Raw genomic sequence first — 20,832 nt, forward strand, 5'->3', positions numbered from 1 at the left:
CTTTTAACTGGAAAACACTCAAGTGCAACATTTGTTGGTACCCTGCAGCACCTCCACAGAGGTTTTGCTGCTGCCACGTTAGACAGCTTCACCATGCAATGATGACCTTTTAAGATTCTAAATCGCCCCACCTCTGAGCCTGTTCTTCATTGGAAATGCAAGACCACCGGATGACATGAGGGAGGGGCGGCTCTTAAGGCTTGACCTAATTTCCAGTGCTGCTCATGTTGATTTCTCTCTGTTCTTCTCCTGCAGGCTATGCGTCTCTGCTTACCCAGCATGCTTGTACTCCACTACTGGAAGTAGCCTGTCACTTTAAAAGAAAAAAAAAAGCCACCGAGTGACCTTCCTTAGGAACGGGTTGCTAAGCTGGTGTTTTTGCTCCAAGACATGGCTGCAGCTTTCCAGGGAGGAGCCCAGGGGCATCTCCAACACTCAGCCTTTCCCTCCGGACCCTTTTAAAAGATTCAACAGCACCGTCTGTCTCCACTTCCATCCTAGAATGCAGAATCTGCAAAGTGCCTTTTGTAAAGTTTCTTAAGGTAAATCAGTCCCTAACCGGACTTTGGGCTGCAACAATGATTTCCTGTTTTCAGTTACCCGGCTTGAAGTTCAGCCTCTCCAGGATACCGTGAGACTGGATTTAATGAATTGTAAATTCAGGGGCCCTCATCGTTATTTATGTTTTTACTTTCTGAAATGGGAACATAGACCATTACTTGGCAGCTTTGATTTGAGCTGCTATCTGGTATCTGGTTTGCAGGAAATGTAAGTCCAGTTCATCACAAGTCCTGAGTGAAAATGCTCTCTGACCAAAGCTCTGTGAAACATTAGCTGCGTGTTGCATTTATGGGCCTTTTAGTTCAAACTGGCTTAAGGGGAGAAGCACTAGTTACTGCAAAATACACTTTTCTTGGTATTAGACAGAGAAAGGGTTACTAACCACAGTGCTGAGAGTTGCTGTGCTTTCCAAAGACTTCAAGAAAATCTACTGGCTACAACTTAAGCTGATTGTTTCCCTTCATTGCAAAGAGGTGCTATGAAAAGCTAATAAAGTCAAATAAGAAATATGTTTGCTATTGCATTTTCATATAACCTTTTCTGCAAATAAATTCAGCACCAGCATGAAATCTCTCTCTCTCTCTCTCTCTCTCTCTCTATATATATATATATATATATATATATATCTCCTAGAGCTCACTTAGAGAGTCATTCATTCAAACATTTATGGAGCATCAGCAATGCACCACGCAATGAACTTCAGTTTAGAGTGTGCAAACATAAATTAGATTAGGTCAGAAGCTCAGAGTTTGCTGGGAAAACAGACTTATAAACACATGATAAGAGTACAATGAGCTAAGTGCCATAAGAGATTTATAAAAACACTGAAAGCACAGTGGGATGACATCCAGGGAGGGGCTTCCAGCACTTAGCACATCATATAAATGCACTGGTCATATATCACATAACACAGCTCAAATATGGTACTCATATGTACTATTCAAGGCCAATGTATATTATATCGAGGTGATTAAATGATTCTATAAAGCTATTTGTCACTAACCTTATGCTAAGGGAAACTGCAGCTGGAATAACTTGTAGAATAAGATAATGTATTCCAAAAGAATGTATGTGGTACCTTGCCAGGTGTCCAAGCTCCAGGATGGAACAGAAAAATGTTCTCAGGGTGTGAGGAAGAAAATACTCATGGGTAGAAGTGCAGAAGGTTTCAGAAGCACCATAAATGGAAACAGCAAGGCAACTGCCCTGGGCCTGGCTGAAGGGAGGGAGACATGAAACATGAGTTATGGTAGCTGGGGGTGGAAGATTGGAGCTGAAGGTGGGTGGGCTTGAACATCACCTAAGGTCTTTCTCATGAACCCTCTTCTATCCCCCAAGCTCTTTTCCCTCCTCATTCCTTTTTTCCACTTTCCCTCCCCCAATCACTTTTTCTTAGTAACAAAACCTACCAATATTGAGAGCCCAGTCTGTGCTAGGCATTTTACTACACACATTTCATAATTTAGCCCTTATAAATTAATCATCCTTCAAGGTAGGAAGTATGACTGCAATGTTGCAGACAAAAAAAAAATGTGTCTCAGAGAAGGGAGGGCATTGTTCCAAGATCACACAGCTAATAAATAAAGCTGAAGTTGAAACTCAGGTCCACATATTCCTTGGCAAAGAAATATGTGGGCAACTCTTCCTATAAACCCATGTTTTTGCCATCTTGGAGTAGGGCATATATATTGTATGATTTTTTAAGCAACCAATATGGAGTTGAGATGCATTGTATCTCAACCTCCAGGTATGGCTCTGACCCATTGATGACTCTTAGGAATAGTCCATTTATTCAGATGAAGGTGTCAGTACTTTCCTTGAAAAAATATGTCTGGTTTTCTGCACTGAGTAAAATAAATCACTGGCTTAATGTAGCCTAAGCATTTTCTCACCAGTGCAGTGCTTCACAGCTTTCAACTGTAAATATTTCCAGAAGAGTGGGCTATTCTGGAAAGCATAGAATAATTATTGATGCCATTGCAAAAGCAAGAATAAATGGTGAGATGGAGGGGTAGAGTGGAGTGAGGGAGGACTTGGGAATCACAGAGTCTTGGGGTCAAGTTCTGAATGTGACATTTAATAATTACAACTTTGGGAAAATCATGCAAACTATCAGAGCCTCAGTTTACTCATATGCAAATTGGGGCACATACTACTAAGCTAGACATATTATTGTGAGGACTAAAGAGAATATATGTCTAGAGTCAGCACAAAAGAAGTGTGCAGTAAATCATAGCTATTTTGATGTTGCCAGTAGGAATATATTAACAAGTACCAATGTGTGAGATGATGGCAAGCTGCATATTAAAACCAGGCAGTATTGATTGATCTTTTCTTAGCAACAGTATTCATATAAAAAATAAATTTCAGTGTCATTTGATTTCCTTAGAAACTCATTTAAAGGAAATCAGGAAAGAATGAGGAAAAAAGAAAATCCCATTACATTTTTCATTTTCTACTTCTGTTTTTTTTCTTTCATATAAAGCATTTTTTAACTTATAGGGAACTTTTTTTAGTTACTAAAATATTTCACAGGTTTTTTTTTTCCAGTTTGCAATGACCAGAGTTGTTCATTAGAGAGCTCTCGTGTACTTTTGCGTTTCGTCTTTATTATCTGCCCCCTCATTCACTCTAGGTTATCTTTTTGCCTCTCTATTCTCTTAGCTGCTTTTACATTTTCCTTCCTCTATTTTTTGTACCCTGTGATGAGGTTTGTAGAGAAGACAATAGAATTTCAAATGCTTTATTTCCCTTTAACATGCTAATTCCCCTGTAGGGTCAGGGAAACCTTGAGCTCAGACGAGCTGCTTAAATGACCTGACCAAGTCCCAGTTAAGATTTGGGTTTCACGGATATTAGAAAGGGCTTATGATTTGTCAGCCATATGCCTGTTGTTTCTCCACGTGTTTTCTCACTTAATCCTCACAGCAGCCTAGAAAAAACAATGGAGCTTTAAATAGTCCCAGAATGTGGCTATGGAACCACAGCCAATAAGTCAGTGACTTAGTCGTTCATTCGGCAAGTATATATTGAATGTCCATGATGTCCCATAATCCTAGTCTCTGGGGGTAAACAATAAACAAAATAATGTTTCTGCCCTATTGTAGCTATATTCTAATGGATATGGGCTGACATTAACAAGTAAGTATGTATGTTGAGTGGTGATAAGCACTGTGAAAAAATCATCGTAAGGTAGTTAGGGAATTCCAGGAGGGTGTTGGGAGGAGATCATTGTATTACGAATGGTCACAGAAGAGCTCTCTGATAATAAAATTTCAGCAGAGACCTGAAGAAAGTGAAAGAGCAAGAGCCATGCAGATATCTTGGGGAAAAGGAGAACTAGGTAGCAGGAACCGAAGGTGCAAAGGTACTGAGGCAAGAGGATTCAAGTGCAAATCACACAGGGCTTATAGGCCTTGGAAAAAACTGGGTTTTACTCTGTTGACAAAGGGAAATCATTGGAGGATTTTGAGTGAAGCAATGTGATGATGTCACTCAAATTTTCATCAATTTGCACTGGCTTCAATGCAGAGAATATGGTAGCCCAGCAATGTGGGAAGGTGAGAAATTAGGAGTTTCTTGCAGTAGATTTCAAGAGGGAAGATGGTGTTTGACCATGGTGATAATAGTGGAAATGTTTAGAAGTGATTAGATCCTGAATATAATTTGAAGCCAAAACTGGCAGGATTTCTGATGGATTGAGTGTGGTGTGTCATGTGAGACTGAGAAAGGAGTTAAGAACGACTGCAAGGTTTCTGGCCTGAGCAAAATGGATTTCTGTTTATTACAACAGGAAAACTGCAGTACAAAGCAGGCTCAGGAGTAAAAGCAAAGAACTTTATTTGAGGTATGTCAAGCCAAGTGAAGGTGTCCATCAAGCAGATATTTGAGTCTGGAGTTCTAGGGAGATGTCTGGACCCGGGATGTAAATTTGGGAAGTATCAGCATGCAGATGGTATTTAAAGCCAAGACACATGGTGAGATGGCCAGAGGAATGAAAACAGGCAGAGCTAAGCCCCAGAGCATTCCAATCTTTGGTGGTCTGCGAGATGGGGAGAAACCAGCAAAGGAGTTTGAGAAGGAGCAGTCAGTGGGTAAGAGGAAAACCAAGAAAGAACTTGTCCCAGGAGCCAACTAAAGAAAGTATCTCAAAAGAAACGGATGGTTCACTTTCATCACTAAATGTTTCTGACCCTTCCGTGCCTGGCTTATTTCACCCACAAGTAAGTGAGAACATGCAAATGACAAACATGGCATGTTCTCACTTATGTGTGGGATCTAAAAATCAAAATAATTGAACTCATGGAGATAGAGAAGAGAAGGATGGTTACCAGAGGCTGGGAAATGTAGTCAGGGGTCGGGGGAGGTTGTTTAATGGATACAAAAAAAAATAGAAAGAATGAATAAGACCTAGTATTTGATAACATAATGAAAGGACTATAGTTAATAATAATTTAATTGTACATTTAAAAATAACTAAAAGAGTATAAATGGATTGTTTGTAACACAAAGGATAAATGCTTGAGGGGATAGATACCCAATTTTCTGCGACGTGATTATTAAGCTTTGCATGCCTGTACCAAAATATCTCATGTACCCCATAAATATATACACCTACTATGTATCCACAAAATTTAAAAACTTAGAAAATGTTTTAAATGCCTCTGACTAAGTCAAGTAAAATGAGGGCCGAGAACTGATCACTGGACATGGCAATGCAGGGGTCACTGGAGATGAATCATTGGCAAGCGCAGTTGCAGAGCATGCTAGACCCCAAAAATAAAAAAATAAAAAAATAAAACTGAAAAGAGAGGGAATGTTTTGAGGGATTTTTCTGTAATTGTTGAAAAATTGAGCAACAGCTAGAAAGAGAAGTAGAGTTAAGTGAGGGCTTTTTTTCTGGCTGGGCACAGTGGCTCACGCCTGTAATCCCAGCACTCTGTGAGGCCCAGGCAGGCAGATCACGAGGTCAGGAGTTCGAGACCCACTTGACCAATGGTGAAAACCTGTCTCTACTAAAAACACAAAAATTAGCCAGGCATGGTGGCATGCGCCTGTAATCCCAGCTACTTAGGAGGCTGATGCAGGAGAATCGCTTGAACCTGGGAGGCAGAGGTTGCAGTGAGCTGAGATCGTGCCACTGTACTCCAGCCTAGGCAACAGAGTGGGACTCCATCTCAAAAGAAAAAGGGTGGGGGGCGGGGGCCTTTTTTTAAAGGAAGGGAAAAATTACAGCATTTTTTCCACTGGTAGGAATGAGCCAATAAAGCAGGAAGAAAATCCAGGTGAAAGTGAAGAATTGTCAGGATCAAGGGCCTGGAGGAGGAGGAATGATGGGGCCCAGTGCACTGTTGAAGGAGGGGCCCCATGGGAACATGGGGGTTCATAGTAGCAAGTGGAAGCAGAGGAGGTGGCAGTGGCTCAATGTGGTGGGAGGGGAAGGGGATGTAGAAGCCCTCTCTGGTCTTGTCTTTTTACTTAGTGAAATAAGGGCCAAGGTCAAGGGCAGAGAGTGCAGAAGGGCAGTAGCGGAGAGGAGCTATAAAATGGTCCTTCTAGAGCTGGATTCCAACCAGTGCCATCCAACTCTATGGGCACAGTAAAGGCAGGCTCCCGGGGACAGGGAGACCTGGCATCCTTCCTTTCCTCTGGCACTTATCTCCACCAATCCTGGGGTCTGCCGGGGTTCCTGGTGAGTGGAAAGTCTACCCAGCTCAAACACTTCACTTACCATCACAGCCAGCCTCTTATATATCCATAGTAAGAGAAGCAATATTTCACTGATTTCAAAATGCCTGACTTCTTCATTGTTCTTTGTCAGGGCCCCATCCCAGCCAAAATGAATCCCAGGGAAGAAAAAGTAAAAATAATTACAGAGGTAAGTGGCCACTTTGATGTCTTCTAGGGATGTGTTTGTGTGTGCATGCTTATGTTACACGTGTTTTTGAATGAGGAAGTTAGGCCAACCAGCATCTATTGCACATGTTAAAAGAAAAGCTTTACATGAATTAGATTCAACAACGTCTAATTGTACAAAGAACGATTTGTGAATTGGGCAGCCCTCAGAACCTGAAAAGATTCAGAGAGCTCTGCTCTGCTCTTGGGCAGACAGCATCTATGGACTGAAGATGGAAGTGGAGTACAGAAACAGCTTGATTAGTTACAGCTCAGTGTTGCCTTATTTAAACACGGTCTGATCAGTAGGCCACCTGTGATTGATTGACACTCAGCTGCTGCGATTGGCTGAGACTCAGCCACCTGCTACAGAAGCATACTCCTAAATTAGGCTTTCAGTTAGTTTACTAAGATTGCAGTTTGTTACATAAGAACTCAAAGTACAGAGGTATCCTCAAGCCACATTTAGTTTAATTTAACACACACCTACTAAATGCACCCTGAGGGTGCTGTATCAGATACGTGGTGGAGAAGGGGAGGTGGATGTTGAAGGAAATGCAGTCCTGCTGACATTCCAAGGTCTTACCTCTACCTGAATGCTCTGAAGCTATTTTGTCACCATTCTATGAACTCTGACACACAGCAGCTCTAAGTTACTACCTATTATTGGGCCTAGCTCTGCCTGAAGCACGCTGATTTCTAAAGACATTCAGAATGAAGGTAACAATTGTAGACACCTGCTAATACAAGCCTCTGTCCTGGAGTCCTGCAATTTCTGACTCATTGTATGTAAAAACTCATTAAAGCACTGCCCACACCAGAGAAGCGAGGCTGTCTAATTTGGAGACTGCAGACCATCCAACAAAAGAGAGAGTATTCCTCTCAATCCTTACTTCTCTCTCGTTTCAAGGGCTCACTGGCTTGAGACAACAAAGACGGAAATGGAGACGATATGTGCTGTCCAATGCAGTGCTCCAAAAAGCCTGAGGAAACTCATTATAAAACCATGCAGATTAACTTTAAGCAAGATGGCTGGGCATGGTGGCTCATGCCTGTAATCCCAGCACTTTGGGAGGCCGAGGCAGGTGGATCACCTGAGGTTGGGAGTTCGAGACCAGCCTGACCAACATGGAGAAACCCCATCTCTACTAAAAATACAAAATTAGCCAGGCGTGGTGGGGCATGCCTGTAATCCCAGCTACTCGGGAGGCTGAGGCAGGAGAATCACTTTGACCTGGGAGGCGGAGGTTGCGGTGAGCCGAGATCACGCCACTGAACTCCAGCCTGGGCAACAGTAAGACTCCATCTCAAAAAACAAAAAAACCAAAACAAAACTTTAAGCAAGATCAAGTACCGACAAACCCACATAAATTTATATTTGCTTATTCATTCATATAACCAAATATGTTTTGTGCCTGTAGTCCCTGGGAATACAGCAGTAAACAAACCTTGTTCCCTCATGGAACTTACATTCTATCTTATTTGAAGTCCTACTGGATAGTTAGAATAGAGGATGAAAACATCACGGAAAAGCAAAAGATTACGTAGGTTTCTCACAAGTCCATTCTAAGTCAGTAAAAACTTAGAATTGAATTGAAAGCCATGCTTGCACACGTCAATATAATTATCTTCTTGTAATCTAAGTTGGCGAATCCCCTGAACTAAGAACACTCCCTATTAGTCAGGCCCAAAGAAAGAGTCCAGAGTGAGGATGCAGCTCAGAGGACAAGTCAGAGATCAGGTCACACACACGGACGAAAGGCCCAAACCAAGGCTATTCTCTCGTTCGACCTCACTTCCTTCCTCTGTTATTGCGGTTCATGTCTTCCCTAACCCCAGTGGCCAAAGGGAGTCAGGAGTAATTGAGGTCTAGCCCAGAAACCTGCATGATATTTCTTTGAAATTATATATCTTTAAAATTCATACTTTGTGTTCCAAATTTGTTTCAGTATAAAAACAAAAAAAAATCCTAATTTTAGGAAAAAAAATTCTAGTAACCTTGGTGTACCCCAGAGAGGTTCTGTTTATCTTGCAACTTCTTGTTCACCCGGGGCACCTGTGCCCCAGTTTATAAAACTCTAGGACTAAAAAACTTTAGAGCTTGTAGACTTTAGAGCTTTCAGCTCTAACATTTTGTGACTAAAATATTAGAAAGTGTAAGGTGGAAAGAGGAAATGAAGTTTGCACTGTTAAAGGACTGTTTTCCTTTTCAAAAAAAATCTGCCAAAATTGCCTTTAACTTGAAGCATTTGTGATGATGTAACATGTATCATTATTATCCTTTTCCTGCTGGTAAGGCTGGAAAGCAGAAAAACTTAACCTCTGAAATCCCTAATATGATTCTGATGTCTGTCCTGGGCTGTGGTTCTCTGTCTGTCCTAGCAGATTCACTTGTTAGTTGCCTTTCTTAGATTGTGACTTTTAAGAGCAGACAGCATGTGGCTTTCAATTCTGTGTCCCAAGAGCATGGAACACAGTAAATGCTCAATAAATGCTGTATGCATGAATGAGGACCTGGGACAATGGAAGATCCAACATCATCTCGTGTATGATGTTCCAATATGGATATGACTTTTCGAAAACATGTCTATGTTGAGAAGAGTGGATGACGATAGCCGCACAGATTGTTAACTGTCCCCCCCACTCACACTCAGCATTACTGGATAGAAGCCCAGGGTCAAGATGGGGGTTTTAATTTTAATACCTAAAAGTCATACCTCTCTTCCTGTCTTAAGATTCTCTCCCTCTTGCATTTTAACAAAGGAGTTCATTGAAAATGATGAGGATGCAGACATGGGAAGACAGAATAAGAACTCAAAGGTTCGAAGACAGCCAAGAAAGAAACAGGTAGGAAGTGACAAGAAACTGTGTCTGCGTATTGTGTCATTGATCAACAACCCGCCTGCATCTCCAGGGCCATCAGAATCCACAAAGGCAGACTTCCTTCTTTTGATACCAACTTTTGGCCTGTTCTGGGGGGACTGTGAGGTGGGGATGCAGATGGATGGTCCAGGGTGCAGGATCCTGATTCAGAGACTTATAGATGAGCCTCACAATAAGGCAGGGGTCCATACTTAGAGCATTTTTACTGTAAGTTTTCTCCCATCTCCTAGAGAGGAGTCTAGAAAAGACAGAAGGAGCCTGTTTTAGTGCTTCATTGAAGGCCATGGACTATGATGGGCAGTAGATGGCAGTACACAATTACAAATCTTGGGAAACTCCCTCTTTTTCCAACTCCAAGCCCAAATTCCGTCTTTGAGGCAGAAGCCAACTCCTTTCTCCCGAGCCTGCTGGCAGATCCTCCCCCACCTCTCCGCAGGAGTTCCCCTCCTAGGTTGGGGGCATCCGTGCAGGGTAAATCTTTTCAAGGTAAGTCCTTGGTAAGAAGTTGTCCTCTGAGAAGGGAGATAGGGAAGCAGCTATTGTGGATGGGAGCTCTGCTTGGAACAATCGAGATGCCAGCAGGGGAGGGAGAGGAGGGAAGCGCCATTTTGAGCCAGCAGTCACGTGAAGGGGCTGCAGAGAGGGGTGGCCAGGAGAGATGAGGAGGTCACAGGGAGACAGAAGAGACCTCCCTCCTAGCTCCCCTCTTGCTCAGCACACTCCTCGGGGCAATCTGGGCAGAGGAGTCACTTTCAGCCTTTCAAGGGAGGGTCCATGTGGTTGGGGAGGTACTGCCTGGCCACGTGGGCTAGCTCTCTGGGCCCTCCTGGGGACTGAGGAGACCCACAGCCAGACACAGCTCCGAAGCTTTAACCCCTTCCTGTGGGGTCAGTCTGCAGCTCTGCACCCCAGGGCCAGGGGCCATGGAGGCAGTAGATGAAAAGGGTTCAAGCCCTTAGCTCCACAGTCACAGGCACAGTGAGCAGTGGGTGACCAGTGCCAAGGCTGCCATGGAGCTTAGACTGAAGAGGAGAAAGGGGCAAGGATGGAGAAGGGAATATAACAGCTCTCAACTTTATAGGTTGGGAGCATTGCAAGAAATGTAGTTGCACTCCAGAATCAGAATCACATGGGGACTTTTTTTTTTTTTTTTTAATAAGTTCCACCCCGGGCCATCTATTTACGTCAGAATCTCTGTGCTTTCTACAATAACTCATACATTGTAGCATCTCAACAAATGGGCTCTTTTTATTATATTTTTCTTTTACAGATAAGAAAGCAGTGTAAAAGGAAGTTAAATAACTTGCCCAAAGTCCCACAGTCAATCTGAGTTTGGAGGCAAGCTTTAGTCTATCTGTCCTCAGAGGTGTTATTGCAAATTCTGCTTCCTTGCTTTCCTTCACTGAGAGTTTGGAGAAGGAACCAGAGGCTATTCTTGGGGGTGCCCAAAGGGTGGACTAAATATTTGCCCCTGAATTACCCAGTGACACTTTAGCTGCTGTTTGCAAACTATTTGAAGTTGGGAACAAACTGATTTTCCTGTTTCTCTTTCCTCCAAATTCCTGCAGAGCTCTACACATTTTACCCAGAAAAAGTGAAAATAATCACGTTATTTGGGGATGCCTTGATAATTTCACAAAAGCATTTCTAGAGAAAGTCTGGGTTGGCACCTCTTCCCTGGTGGGTACCCACAGTGAGTCAGGTGACAGGGACTGTGGTTATCTAGATGTGAATAGTACTAAGGCCTGTCCCCTCAATGGTGACCCATCTTCCCAAGAGAGGAACAGACTCAAATAAAGTCCTGGGAGTCTCTGAACCTCTGACCTTCTTCCTCCAGCCACCAACTGCTGTCCCCAAGGAAATGGTGTCCGAAAAGTCTCACCTTGGCAACCAGCAGGATCCTGTGCAGGGGGAGCCCAAGACCCGCCTCCTGAGTATGACAGTTCGGAGAGGCCCACGGAGTAAGTGCCCCTCTTCCATTCAGCTGGTGCTTGTTAACTGCCTACTGTGAGCTCAGCACAGAGCAGTATAGGGATTTTTTATGAGTGTTATTTTTCATGCATTGCCACAGCTGCTCCACCCACTTTACCCCAACTTGGTGAGTGACTTTCTAGGTTAATCCCTGCCAAGGAGACAGGACACATAGTTTCAGGATGTGTTTCTATAACCACATAATATTCTTTGAATGTTTGTCCCCTCCAAATCTGAAATGTGACCTTCAATGTTAGAGGTGGAGCCTAGTGGGAGGTGTCTGGGTCATGAGGGCACAACTCATGAATTGCTTGGTGTTGTCCTCTAGTAATGAGTGAGTTCTTGCTCTATTCACTCACAGGAGAGCTGGTTGTTAAAAAGAGCCTGGGCAGGCCAGGCACAGTGACTCACGTCTGTAATCCCAGCAAGGCGGGTAAATCACCTGAGGTTGGGAGTTCGAGACCAACCTGACCAACATGGACAAACCCCATCTCTACTAAAAATACAAAAAAATTAGCCAGGCGTGGTGGCACATGCCTATAATCCCAGCTACTTGGGAGGCTGAGGCATGAGAATTGCTTGAACCTGGGAGGTGGAGGTTGCAGTGAGCTGAGATTGGGCCACTGCACTCCAGCCTAGGCAACAGAGCAAGATTCCATCTCAGAAAACAAACAAAAAAGAGCCTGGAACCTCCTCCCCTCTCTCTTGCTCCCTCTCTCACCATGTGACACACCTGTTTCCCCTTCCCCTTCTGACATAAGTGAAAGCTTCCTAAGGCCTCACCAGAGGCATATGCTGGCACCATGCTTATTGTACAGTCTGCAGAACAGTGAGCCAAAATAAGCCTATTTTCTTTATAAATTACCCAGTCTCAGATATTCCTTTATAGCAATGCAAAATGGACTAACAATACATAAGTTAGGGAGTGTTAATTCGAATAGAAATTAAATATGCAAAAAACTCGAAGATGAAATTGTTAGGGAAGACATATGTGTTAACCTAGTAAGGCTTGAATCAGATGTTTGGAAGAAATGAGGGAGGTTTCTGAGGCTCCTGGTGACCTTGCCATTGAGGACACATATACTTCTCCCCCTACACATGCCTTTTCTTCTTCCCCAGTACAATGAACATTAGGAATTACCTGCTCATTATAGGGAAAATGACCACCCTTCAGGCATTGCTTTTCATGAAAAGTGGATTAGACAAGAGGAGAAGTGGTTACACTTTTTAATTGTTACATAATTGTTAGACTGTTTTCCCTATGGCAAAGTTGGGAAATAAGTAACTGTTGGAAACTAGAGGACTTTGGAAGCAAGTTGACTCTTAGATTGGAAAAATGTGGTTCTAATCTAAAAGCAATGATACAATGAGAGCTGTTATGAATTAATAAAAACAGAACCAAAATTTATCTCATATGGCTGTTTCTTTTTCTAAATGCTCAAAATTATTTATTACTACCAAGGATTACAACTTGTCATTTCAGGCTGCCATAACAAAATACTATAGACTGGGGGGCTTAAACACCCAACATTTATTTTCTTATGGTTCTGAAGGCTGGACATCTGAGATCACGGTGCCAGCATGGCCGGTTTCCAGTGAGGCCCTTCTTCCTGGCTAGTTGGTGGCCACCATCTTGCTGTGTGCTCACATGACCTCTTCTCTGTGCCTGCATTGGGGGAGGGGGAGGCTCTAAGTGTCTCCTCTTATAAGGACACTAATCCTAATCCTATCAGGGCCCCTCCCTTATGATCTCATTTGACCTTAATTACCTCCTACAGGTTCTATCTCTAAATGCAGTCAGACTGGGGGAGAAGGCTTCAACATACAAATTTTCAGAGGGGGGACACAATTCAGTCCTTAGCACAACTACTGGATATTTAATTATTTATTTTAAAATCAAGAGAAAAACTGCCATAAGAGGTGGCCACCAGTCAAGGCTCTGTGACATAAAAAGTGGATTATTTTCTAACTCGAAAATGAAGAAGATACTGTCCACTGTCACCACGGAGATGATCTATGCATTAGTCCCTTCCCCCACAAAAAGCACTATTTCTGAATTGGGGAATGGAGAGGTCTGGAATGAACAGAAGGCTGAGACCTGCCTACTGGAGCCACACCACGACCAGCCAGTGTCTGGGAAGCCCTGGGTGGAGATGGAAGCTGCTGATGAATTGGCAGCACTGATAAACCAAGCAGTGAGGGGTGGAGCACATGGTGGATAAGGAGCCTGTGGAGCCAGGCATCTGTCAGAAATGAGAAGTCAAAGCCAGCAGACAAAGTCAAGAGAGCAGAGGACTTCGTATTATACCAGTGGCATTAGAGCAGGAGACAGACAAGTAAAAAGGAATGATGAGTGCTGGCAGAAACAGCAGAGTGCAGGACTGCCCTAGGCAGGCAAGGGTAGCAAGGGAGGTGACAGAAGAATGGAGCCTCCACATACGGAGGAGTCTGCATGGGGAACTGTAGGGTGAGGAGGATTCCCAATTCAGGTCTTGGAAACACACAGATGTATGCGCAGAAAACACGGAGAGGGGTCGAGAGCAAGATAGAAGCAGCCATGTGCTTTCTGACTCAGTCGTGGAAATCACCTATCAGTGCTTTCAACATATTTGTTAGAAGCATGTCCCTAAATCCAGCCCACATTTAAGAGGAGGAAAATCAGGCTCCTTCTTTTGAAAGAAGGAGTGTCAAAGAATGTATGGACATTTTTACTACCACATTAATTTTTCTTTAAAACTCTTCTTTATCTCACTTTTCTACTCAAAATCTATTATATTACATTACATAAAATCCACACTCTCTTATGTATTCTGGGCTCTAAGACTCTATGCAATTGGGCTCCTTCCGGTTGTATTTTCCAGTCTTTTCCAGTGTGCTCCACTTTGGTTGACTCCTTACTGGCCTCTGAATGCCTCATGACCATCTCAGCATTCCTGGGCTTTGGTTCCCACTTAAAGAGAGTTCTCTACTTGCATCTTTATTAAGCTTGTGATTGAAAGGCAATTGAGCTGTTGTAGTTAAGACCATGGGCATTGGCTTAGACAAGAGTGGGTACCAGTCTCTACCTATCTTACTCCCTTGGGCAAGTTCTCCAACCTCCCTAAACTTTAGTTTCCTTATTTGTAAAACAGGGACAATAATAGATTGCGTGAACACTGCCACAGAGTTTATACTCCAGTTGTGGGAGGGATGAGAGGAAAAAAGAGAAAAACAAATGAAGTAAACTAGATAAACATAGGGTACGGCAGGTATGAGAAGTGCTGAAGAGAAAGATATTGGCAGGACTGCAGTGGGAGTGAGAGGATGAGGTGCATTTATGAAAGGAAATGAGTGATCCCCAAGGGGAGAATGTTCCAGGTAGTGGTCTTAAGGCAGGAATGTGCTTGCGATGTTAAGCAACAGCCAGGAGGCAAGGGTGGTGGAGAGTGAACAACAAGGAAAAGGAAAAAAATAAAGTCAGAAGGGAGGAGGGGAATTGTACCCAGGCTAGCGGGCCCTTTGACTTTTAATCCGAATGAGATGAGCGTCATTGGAGGGTTCAAGCCCAGGACTGATATAATCAGATTTAAGGATGAAGGCTGCTGTGCTGAGTAGACTTTGGAAGGAGTGAGGGCAGAAGCACAGAGACCAGGTAGAGGCCAACAGCAAAAATCCAGGTGGGAGTTATTGGGGAATGGGACTGGCAGGTAGTGGAAGGGGTGGAAAGAGTGTGGGAAATCTGGGTATTTGGAAGGTAGAGACAAACAGGTATATTTCGCGATTGAACAAGAATTATGAAAGCAGGAAGGTTGTCTCCATGGTTTTTGACTTGAGTCAAAAATGGGTAACTCCATTTTCCCAATAGAGTTTCAGAGTTTTCCCAATAGAGTTTCAGAGAAGGAAAAGATGGCAGAAAGGTCAGGTTTGAAGGCAGAAATTGAATGGACATGCAAAGTTGAGATGCCTGTTGAATATCCAAGTGGACATGGATGTATGGATATAGGGATCTGGTGGTTGGGGAGAGGTGGAGAGTGGAGAGGGATTCCTTGACCTTTTATCTAGAATGTTCCTTTCCCACCTCTGTCTTCCTTCCTCTCAGCTGGTTCTATTTTCCTTCAGAGCACTCATCACCTCCTGGCATTTTCCAATCAGCTGACTATCTTGATCATTAGAAGGAAAGCTCCCTGAGAGCAAGACTTTGTCTGCTGTATTCATTGCTTATTCCCCAATGAAATATTTGGAGCTTGATAAACATATGTTGAAAAACTGCCGTGGGCATAACAACAAATGCTCGAGACAGGGTCCTGCCTCTGGTAACCATCATTCTATTCACTATCTGGCTAAAGTTTTGTCGATTTTATCTTTTCAAAAAACAACATTTCATTGATCTTTTCTACTTTTATTATCACTTTCATTTGTTTCTGCTCTGATCTTTATTATTTTTCTTCTACTAATTTTGAGTTTTGATGTGCTTTTGATTTTCTGTTTCTTTAAGATGCATTGTGAGGTTGTTTATTTAAAATCTTTCTACATTTTTGACATAGGTATTTATTGCTATAAAATTCCCTTCTGGTAATGCTTTTGCTGCACCCTATAGGTTTTGGTATGTTGTGTTTCCATTATGATTTGTTCCAGTCAATTTTTTATTTTTTTCATGTTGTCATTGACCCAATTGTTGTTCTGGAGCATATTGTTTAATTTTTATGAAATTGTATAGTTTTCAGAGTTTCTCTTGTTATTGATTTCTAGTTTTATTTTATTGTGGTTAGAGAAGATACCTGATATGATTTCAACTTTTTTGAATTTTTTGGGACTTGTTTTGTGGCCTGACGTATAGTCCATCCTTGAGCATGTTCCACGTGCTGAAGAGAAAAATGTGTATTCTGCAGCTGTTGGATGAAATGTTCTTTAAATCTCTGTTAGTTTCATTTGTTTTATTTGCAGATTAAGTCCAATATTAGTTTGTTGATTTTCTCTCTAAATGATCTATCCAATGCTGAAAGGGGGTATTAAGATCCTCAACTATTATTAATGGGAGACTTGTATTGGGATTTAGCTCTAATAATATTTGCTTTATATATCTGGGTATCCCAGTATTGGGTGCCTATGTATTTACAAGTATTATATCCTCTTGCTGAATTGACCCCTTTATCATTGTATAATGACCTTCTTTGTCTCTTTTTACAGTTTTTGTCTTGAAATCTATTTTATCTGATATACATACAGCTACTCCTGCTCTTCTTACATTTCCATTGCATAGAATAACTTTTTCTACGCCTTTATTTTCAGTCTATGTGCATCTTTATAGGTGAAGTGAGTTTCTTATAGGTAGCATATAATTGGTTCTTTTTTTTATCTTTTTAGTACATTCAGCCAATCTATGTCTTTTGATGGGAGAATTTAGTCCATTTATATTCAATGTCATTATTCATAGGGAGGGACTTACTACTGCCATTTTCTTATTTGTTTTCTGGTTGTTTTGTTAGTCCTGTCTTCCTTTCTCCCTTCTTCCTGTCTTTCATAGTGTATAAGTGATTTTCTCTGGTAATAAGTTAAACATTTTTTGTTTTTTATTTTTTTTGTACCTGTCATAGGTTTTTGCTCTGTGGTTACCATGAGGCTTGCAAATAACATCTTATAACCAGTTATTTTAAGCCGATGACAACTTAACTCTGATCCCAATGAAAAGAAAATAAAAAGCAAAAACTGAAAAACTCTATATTTTAACCCTGTCTCTCCCCTGCTTTTTTATTTTCTGTTGTCTCTACTTGTATCTTTTTGTACTGTCTATCTCTTCACAAATTGCTGTAGTTATTATTTTTGATAGGTTTCTCTTTTAGTCTTCAGGGCTAAAGACATGAGTGATTTAAACACCACAATTATAGTGTTAGGGTATTCTGTATTTGTCTGTGTACTTATGTTCACTAGTGATTTTTATACCTTCAGATTTCTTATTGCTCATTAGCATTCTTCTCTTTCAGATCGAAGAACTCCCTTTAGCATTTCTTGTAAGATAGGTCTGGCGATGATGAAATCCCTTGGCTTTTGCTTGCCTTGAAAAGTCTTTATTTCTCCTTCATGTTTAAAGGATAACTTTGCTGGATATAATACTTTTAAGTTGGAAGTTTTGTTTGTTTGTTTGTTTTCTTCAGCACTTTGAATATATCATCCCATTCCTTCATGACCTATAAGGTTTCCACTGAGAAGTCTGCTGCCAGATGAATCAGAGCTACTTTATATGTTATTTGTTTCTTTTCTCTTGCTGCTTTTAGGATCCTCTCTTTGTCTTTGACTTTTGAGAGTGTGATTTTTATAGACCTTGCAGTAGTCTTAGGGGATTTGAGTGTTTTGGTGTTCTTTGACATTCTTGTACCTGGATGTTGATATCTTTCTCTAAGTTTGAAAACTTATTATTTTTTGAATAAATGTTTTACCCTGAGCTCTTTCTCTACATCGTCTTTATGGTCAGTAACCCTTAGCTTTTGCCTTTGTGGCTAGTTTTTAGATCGTGTAGGCATACCTCATTCTTTTTTATTTTCATTTTTCTTCTCTGTGTATTTTCATATAGTCTGTCTTTGAGCTTACTAATTCTTTCTTCTACTTGATCAAGTTTGCTGTCAAAAGACTCTGATGCATTTTTCAGTTTGTCAGCTGAATTCTTTAGCTCTAGAATTTCTGCTTGATTTTTTAAAATTATTTCAATCTTTTTGTTAAATTTCTCTGATAGAATTCAGAATTCCTTCTCCGTGTTATCTTGAAGCTCCTTGAGCTTCTTAAAGTCAACTATGCTGAATTCTCTGTCTGAGAGGGCACATATCTCTATCACTCCAGGAATGGTCAGTGCCTTATTTAGTCTGTTTGGTGAGGTCATGTTTTCCTGGATGTTCTTAATGATTGTTCATGGATGTCTGGGCATCAAAAAGTTAGGTATTTATTCCAATCTTCATAGTCTGGGCTTGCTTGTACCCATCCTTTTTAAGAGGGCTTTCCAAAAACTCAAAGGGGATTGAATGTAGTTATCTAAGCCTGAGGCCACTGCAGCTGTTTCAGCACTAGGGGAGCCCTAAGCCCAATAACACTGCAACTCTCGCACATTCCTAGAAACACAGCTTTGATAAACTTAGGAAGATAAGGGAGAATTCCCTTGGTTTCCAGGTGAAGTCTCTTGCTCTCTTCCCTCACTTTCCCCCAAGCAGGAATCTTTCTCTGCACTGGGCTACCTAAAGTTGGAGGAGGGTAGTGTGGGCATTCCTGTGGCCACCACAGCTGGCACCTTGCTGATCACACTTGCTGGGTCACATCTGAATCCCACAGGCTCCCAGGCTAGCATGGAACTGGGCTTGCCTATGACCCACAGCCACTACTGGCTGGCTGCCACTGTTGTTTATTCAAGGCCCAAGGCCACTTTAGTCAACAGGTGGTGGATCCTGCCAGGATTGGGTACATCCCACCAGAGCAGCAGATTCTCATCTGGCCCAAACTGGGTCTAGAAACACTGTTCAGGAGCAAAGTCCTAGAATGGAGGACTTCAGGAATCTGCCTCATGCTTTATTTTACTGTGGCTGAGCTGGTACCCAAATTGCAAGACAAAGTCCTCTGTACTCTTCTCTCTCCTTCTTCCAAGTGGAAGGAGTCTCTCTCCACACTGTACTATCTGGATTTAGGAAGGAGTCATGAATCACTCCCATAGTTGCTGCAGCTGATGTCTCACTGGGTTGCATCCCACCCCACAGCCTCTGGGATCAGCATGGCACCAGGGCTTACCCAAGGACTGCAGTCATTGTAGCCTGACTGCCAGTGCAATTTATTTAGAGAAGTAGACGATTTTAGTGAGCTGGTCATGAGGCTGGCCAGGACTCAGGTTTTTCCCACTGGGAAGAGGGGAGGATTCCCCTCTGGCCCAGGACTGATCTAAATGCTCCCTCCACGGGCACCAGCAGAATTCTGCTCACTATTGTGTTCCACTGTGTCAGCACAGCACTGAGTTCCAATGCAAAATCCCATACTCACTTCACTCTTCCTCTTCCAAGTACATAGATTCTTTCTCTGTGCTGTGCTGCCTGGGCTTGGGGGAAGGGTGGTGTAGGCAGTGAAAGACTGCCCTTCCTACCCTCCTCAATGCATCTTTCCTTGTTATTATGTTAAAACTAGATACTTTGATCACTCACCTGGTTTTTTGGTTCTTATAATGGTGTTTTCTTACACAGATAATTGTTCAATTTGGTGTTCCTAAGGGAGGGATAATTGCACAGAAGTTTTTAAGTTTGGTATAGCCCCATTTGTTTATTTTTGCTATCATTGCCTGTACTTTGGGTGTCACATCCAAGAAACTATTGCCAAATTCAATGTCATAAAAATTTCCTTTATGTTTTCTTCTAGGAGTTGTATAGTTTTAGGTATTATGTTTAGATCTCTGATTCATTTTGAGGTAATTTTTGTATATGATATAAGGTAAGGGACAAACTGCATTTTTTTTCATGTGGATTTCCAGTTTTCCCAAGATCTTTTGTTGAAGACTGCTCTTTCCCCATTGAGTGGTCTTTACACTCTTGCTGAAGATCATTTGACCATATACTCAAGGGTTTATTTTCAGGCTTTCAATTCTTTTCCATTGGTCTATATATCTGTCTTTTGCTAGTACCAAACTGCTTTGATCATTGTAGCTTTGTAATATGTTTTGAAACCAGAAAATGTGAAACCTCCAATTTTGTTCTTCTTTTTCAAATTTGTTTTAGCTCTTTGAGGTCCTTTGATACTCAATAAGATTTTTAGAATGAATTTTTCTATTTCTACAAAAAAAAAAAAAAAAGCCATGGGGATTTTGATAGGGATTGCATTGAATCTGTAGATAATTTGGGGGTAGTATTGACATTTTAAAAATATTAAGTCTTCCAATCTATGAACACAGAATGTCTTCACATTTATTTGTGTCTTTCTTTAAGCAATTTTTAATAGTTTTCAATGTACAAGTTCTTTGTCTCCTTGGTTAGATTTATTCCTAAGTAGTTTATTCTTTTCTATGTTATTGTAAATGGAATTGTTTTCTTAATTTTGTTTTTGGATTGCTCATTTTTAATGTATACAAATGCAACTGATTTTTGTGTGTTGATTTTATATCCTGTAGCTTTGCTGAATTCTTTATTAGTTCTAACAATTTTTTTTGTGGAATCTTTAGGATTTCTATATACAAGATCATGTCACCATGAACAAAGATAATATTACTTCTTCCTTCTCAATTTGGATGGCTTTCATTTCCTTTTTCTTGCCTAATTGTTCTCAGACTTTCAATACTCTGTTACATAGAAGTGGTAAGAACAGGCATTCTTGCCTTGTTCCTGATCTTACAGAAAAAGCTGTCAGTTTTTCACCACTGAGACTCGTCTTAGTGATGGGCTTTTTGTATTGCCTTTATTTTGTTGAGGTAGCTTCCTTCTATTCCTAGTTTGTGGAGTGGTCTTATCATGAAAAGCCATTAAATTGTAAAAAGCATTATCAAATGCTTTTTCTGCATCACTTGGGAAGATCATGCACTTCCTGTCCTTC

At 41.6% G+C, this 20,832-nt stretch overlaps 1 protein-coding gene across 4 annotated transcripts in view; it reads left to right on the forward strand.

Annotated features, from left to right (window-relative positions):
* The first annotated feature begins 321 nt into the window (after positions 1-321).
* The window catches only part of CC2D2A (coiled-coil and C2 domain containing 2A), a 136,547-nt gene continuing 116,036 nt past the window's right edge, over positions 322-20,832 (forward strand). Inside the window, exons 1-5 of one of the 4 annotated variants that reach the window (XM_055245540.2) lie at positions 322-542; positions 6,383-6,439; positions 9,220-9,303; positions 11,177-11,300; positions 11,672-12,718. In XM_055245540.2, coding sequence (XP_055101515.1) covers positions 6,401-6,439; positions 9,220-9,303; positions 11,177-11,300; positions 11,672-11,781 — 357 coding nt within the window. In that variant the 5' untranslated portion in view covers positions 322-542; positions 6,383-6,400 and the 3' untranslated portion in view covers positions 11,782-12,718. Of the gene's footprint in view, positions 543-6,382; positions 6,440-9,219; positions 9,304-9,569; positions 9,826-11,176; positions 11,301-11,671; positions 12,719-20,832 lie in introns of those variants that run through there. The other 3 variants (XM_055245538.2, XM_055245539.2, XM_063619406.1) reach the window with 3 other exon arrangements.

This window comes from Symphalangus syndactylus, chromosome 16 (assembly GCF_028878055.3).
Source record: "Symphalangus syndactylus isolate Jambi chromosome 16, NHGRI_mSymSyn1-v2.1_pri, whole genome shotgun sequence".
Taxonomy (NCBI): domain Eukaryota; kingdom Metazoa; phylum Chordata; class Mammalia; order Primates; family Hylobatidae; genus Symphalangus; species Symphalangus syndactylus.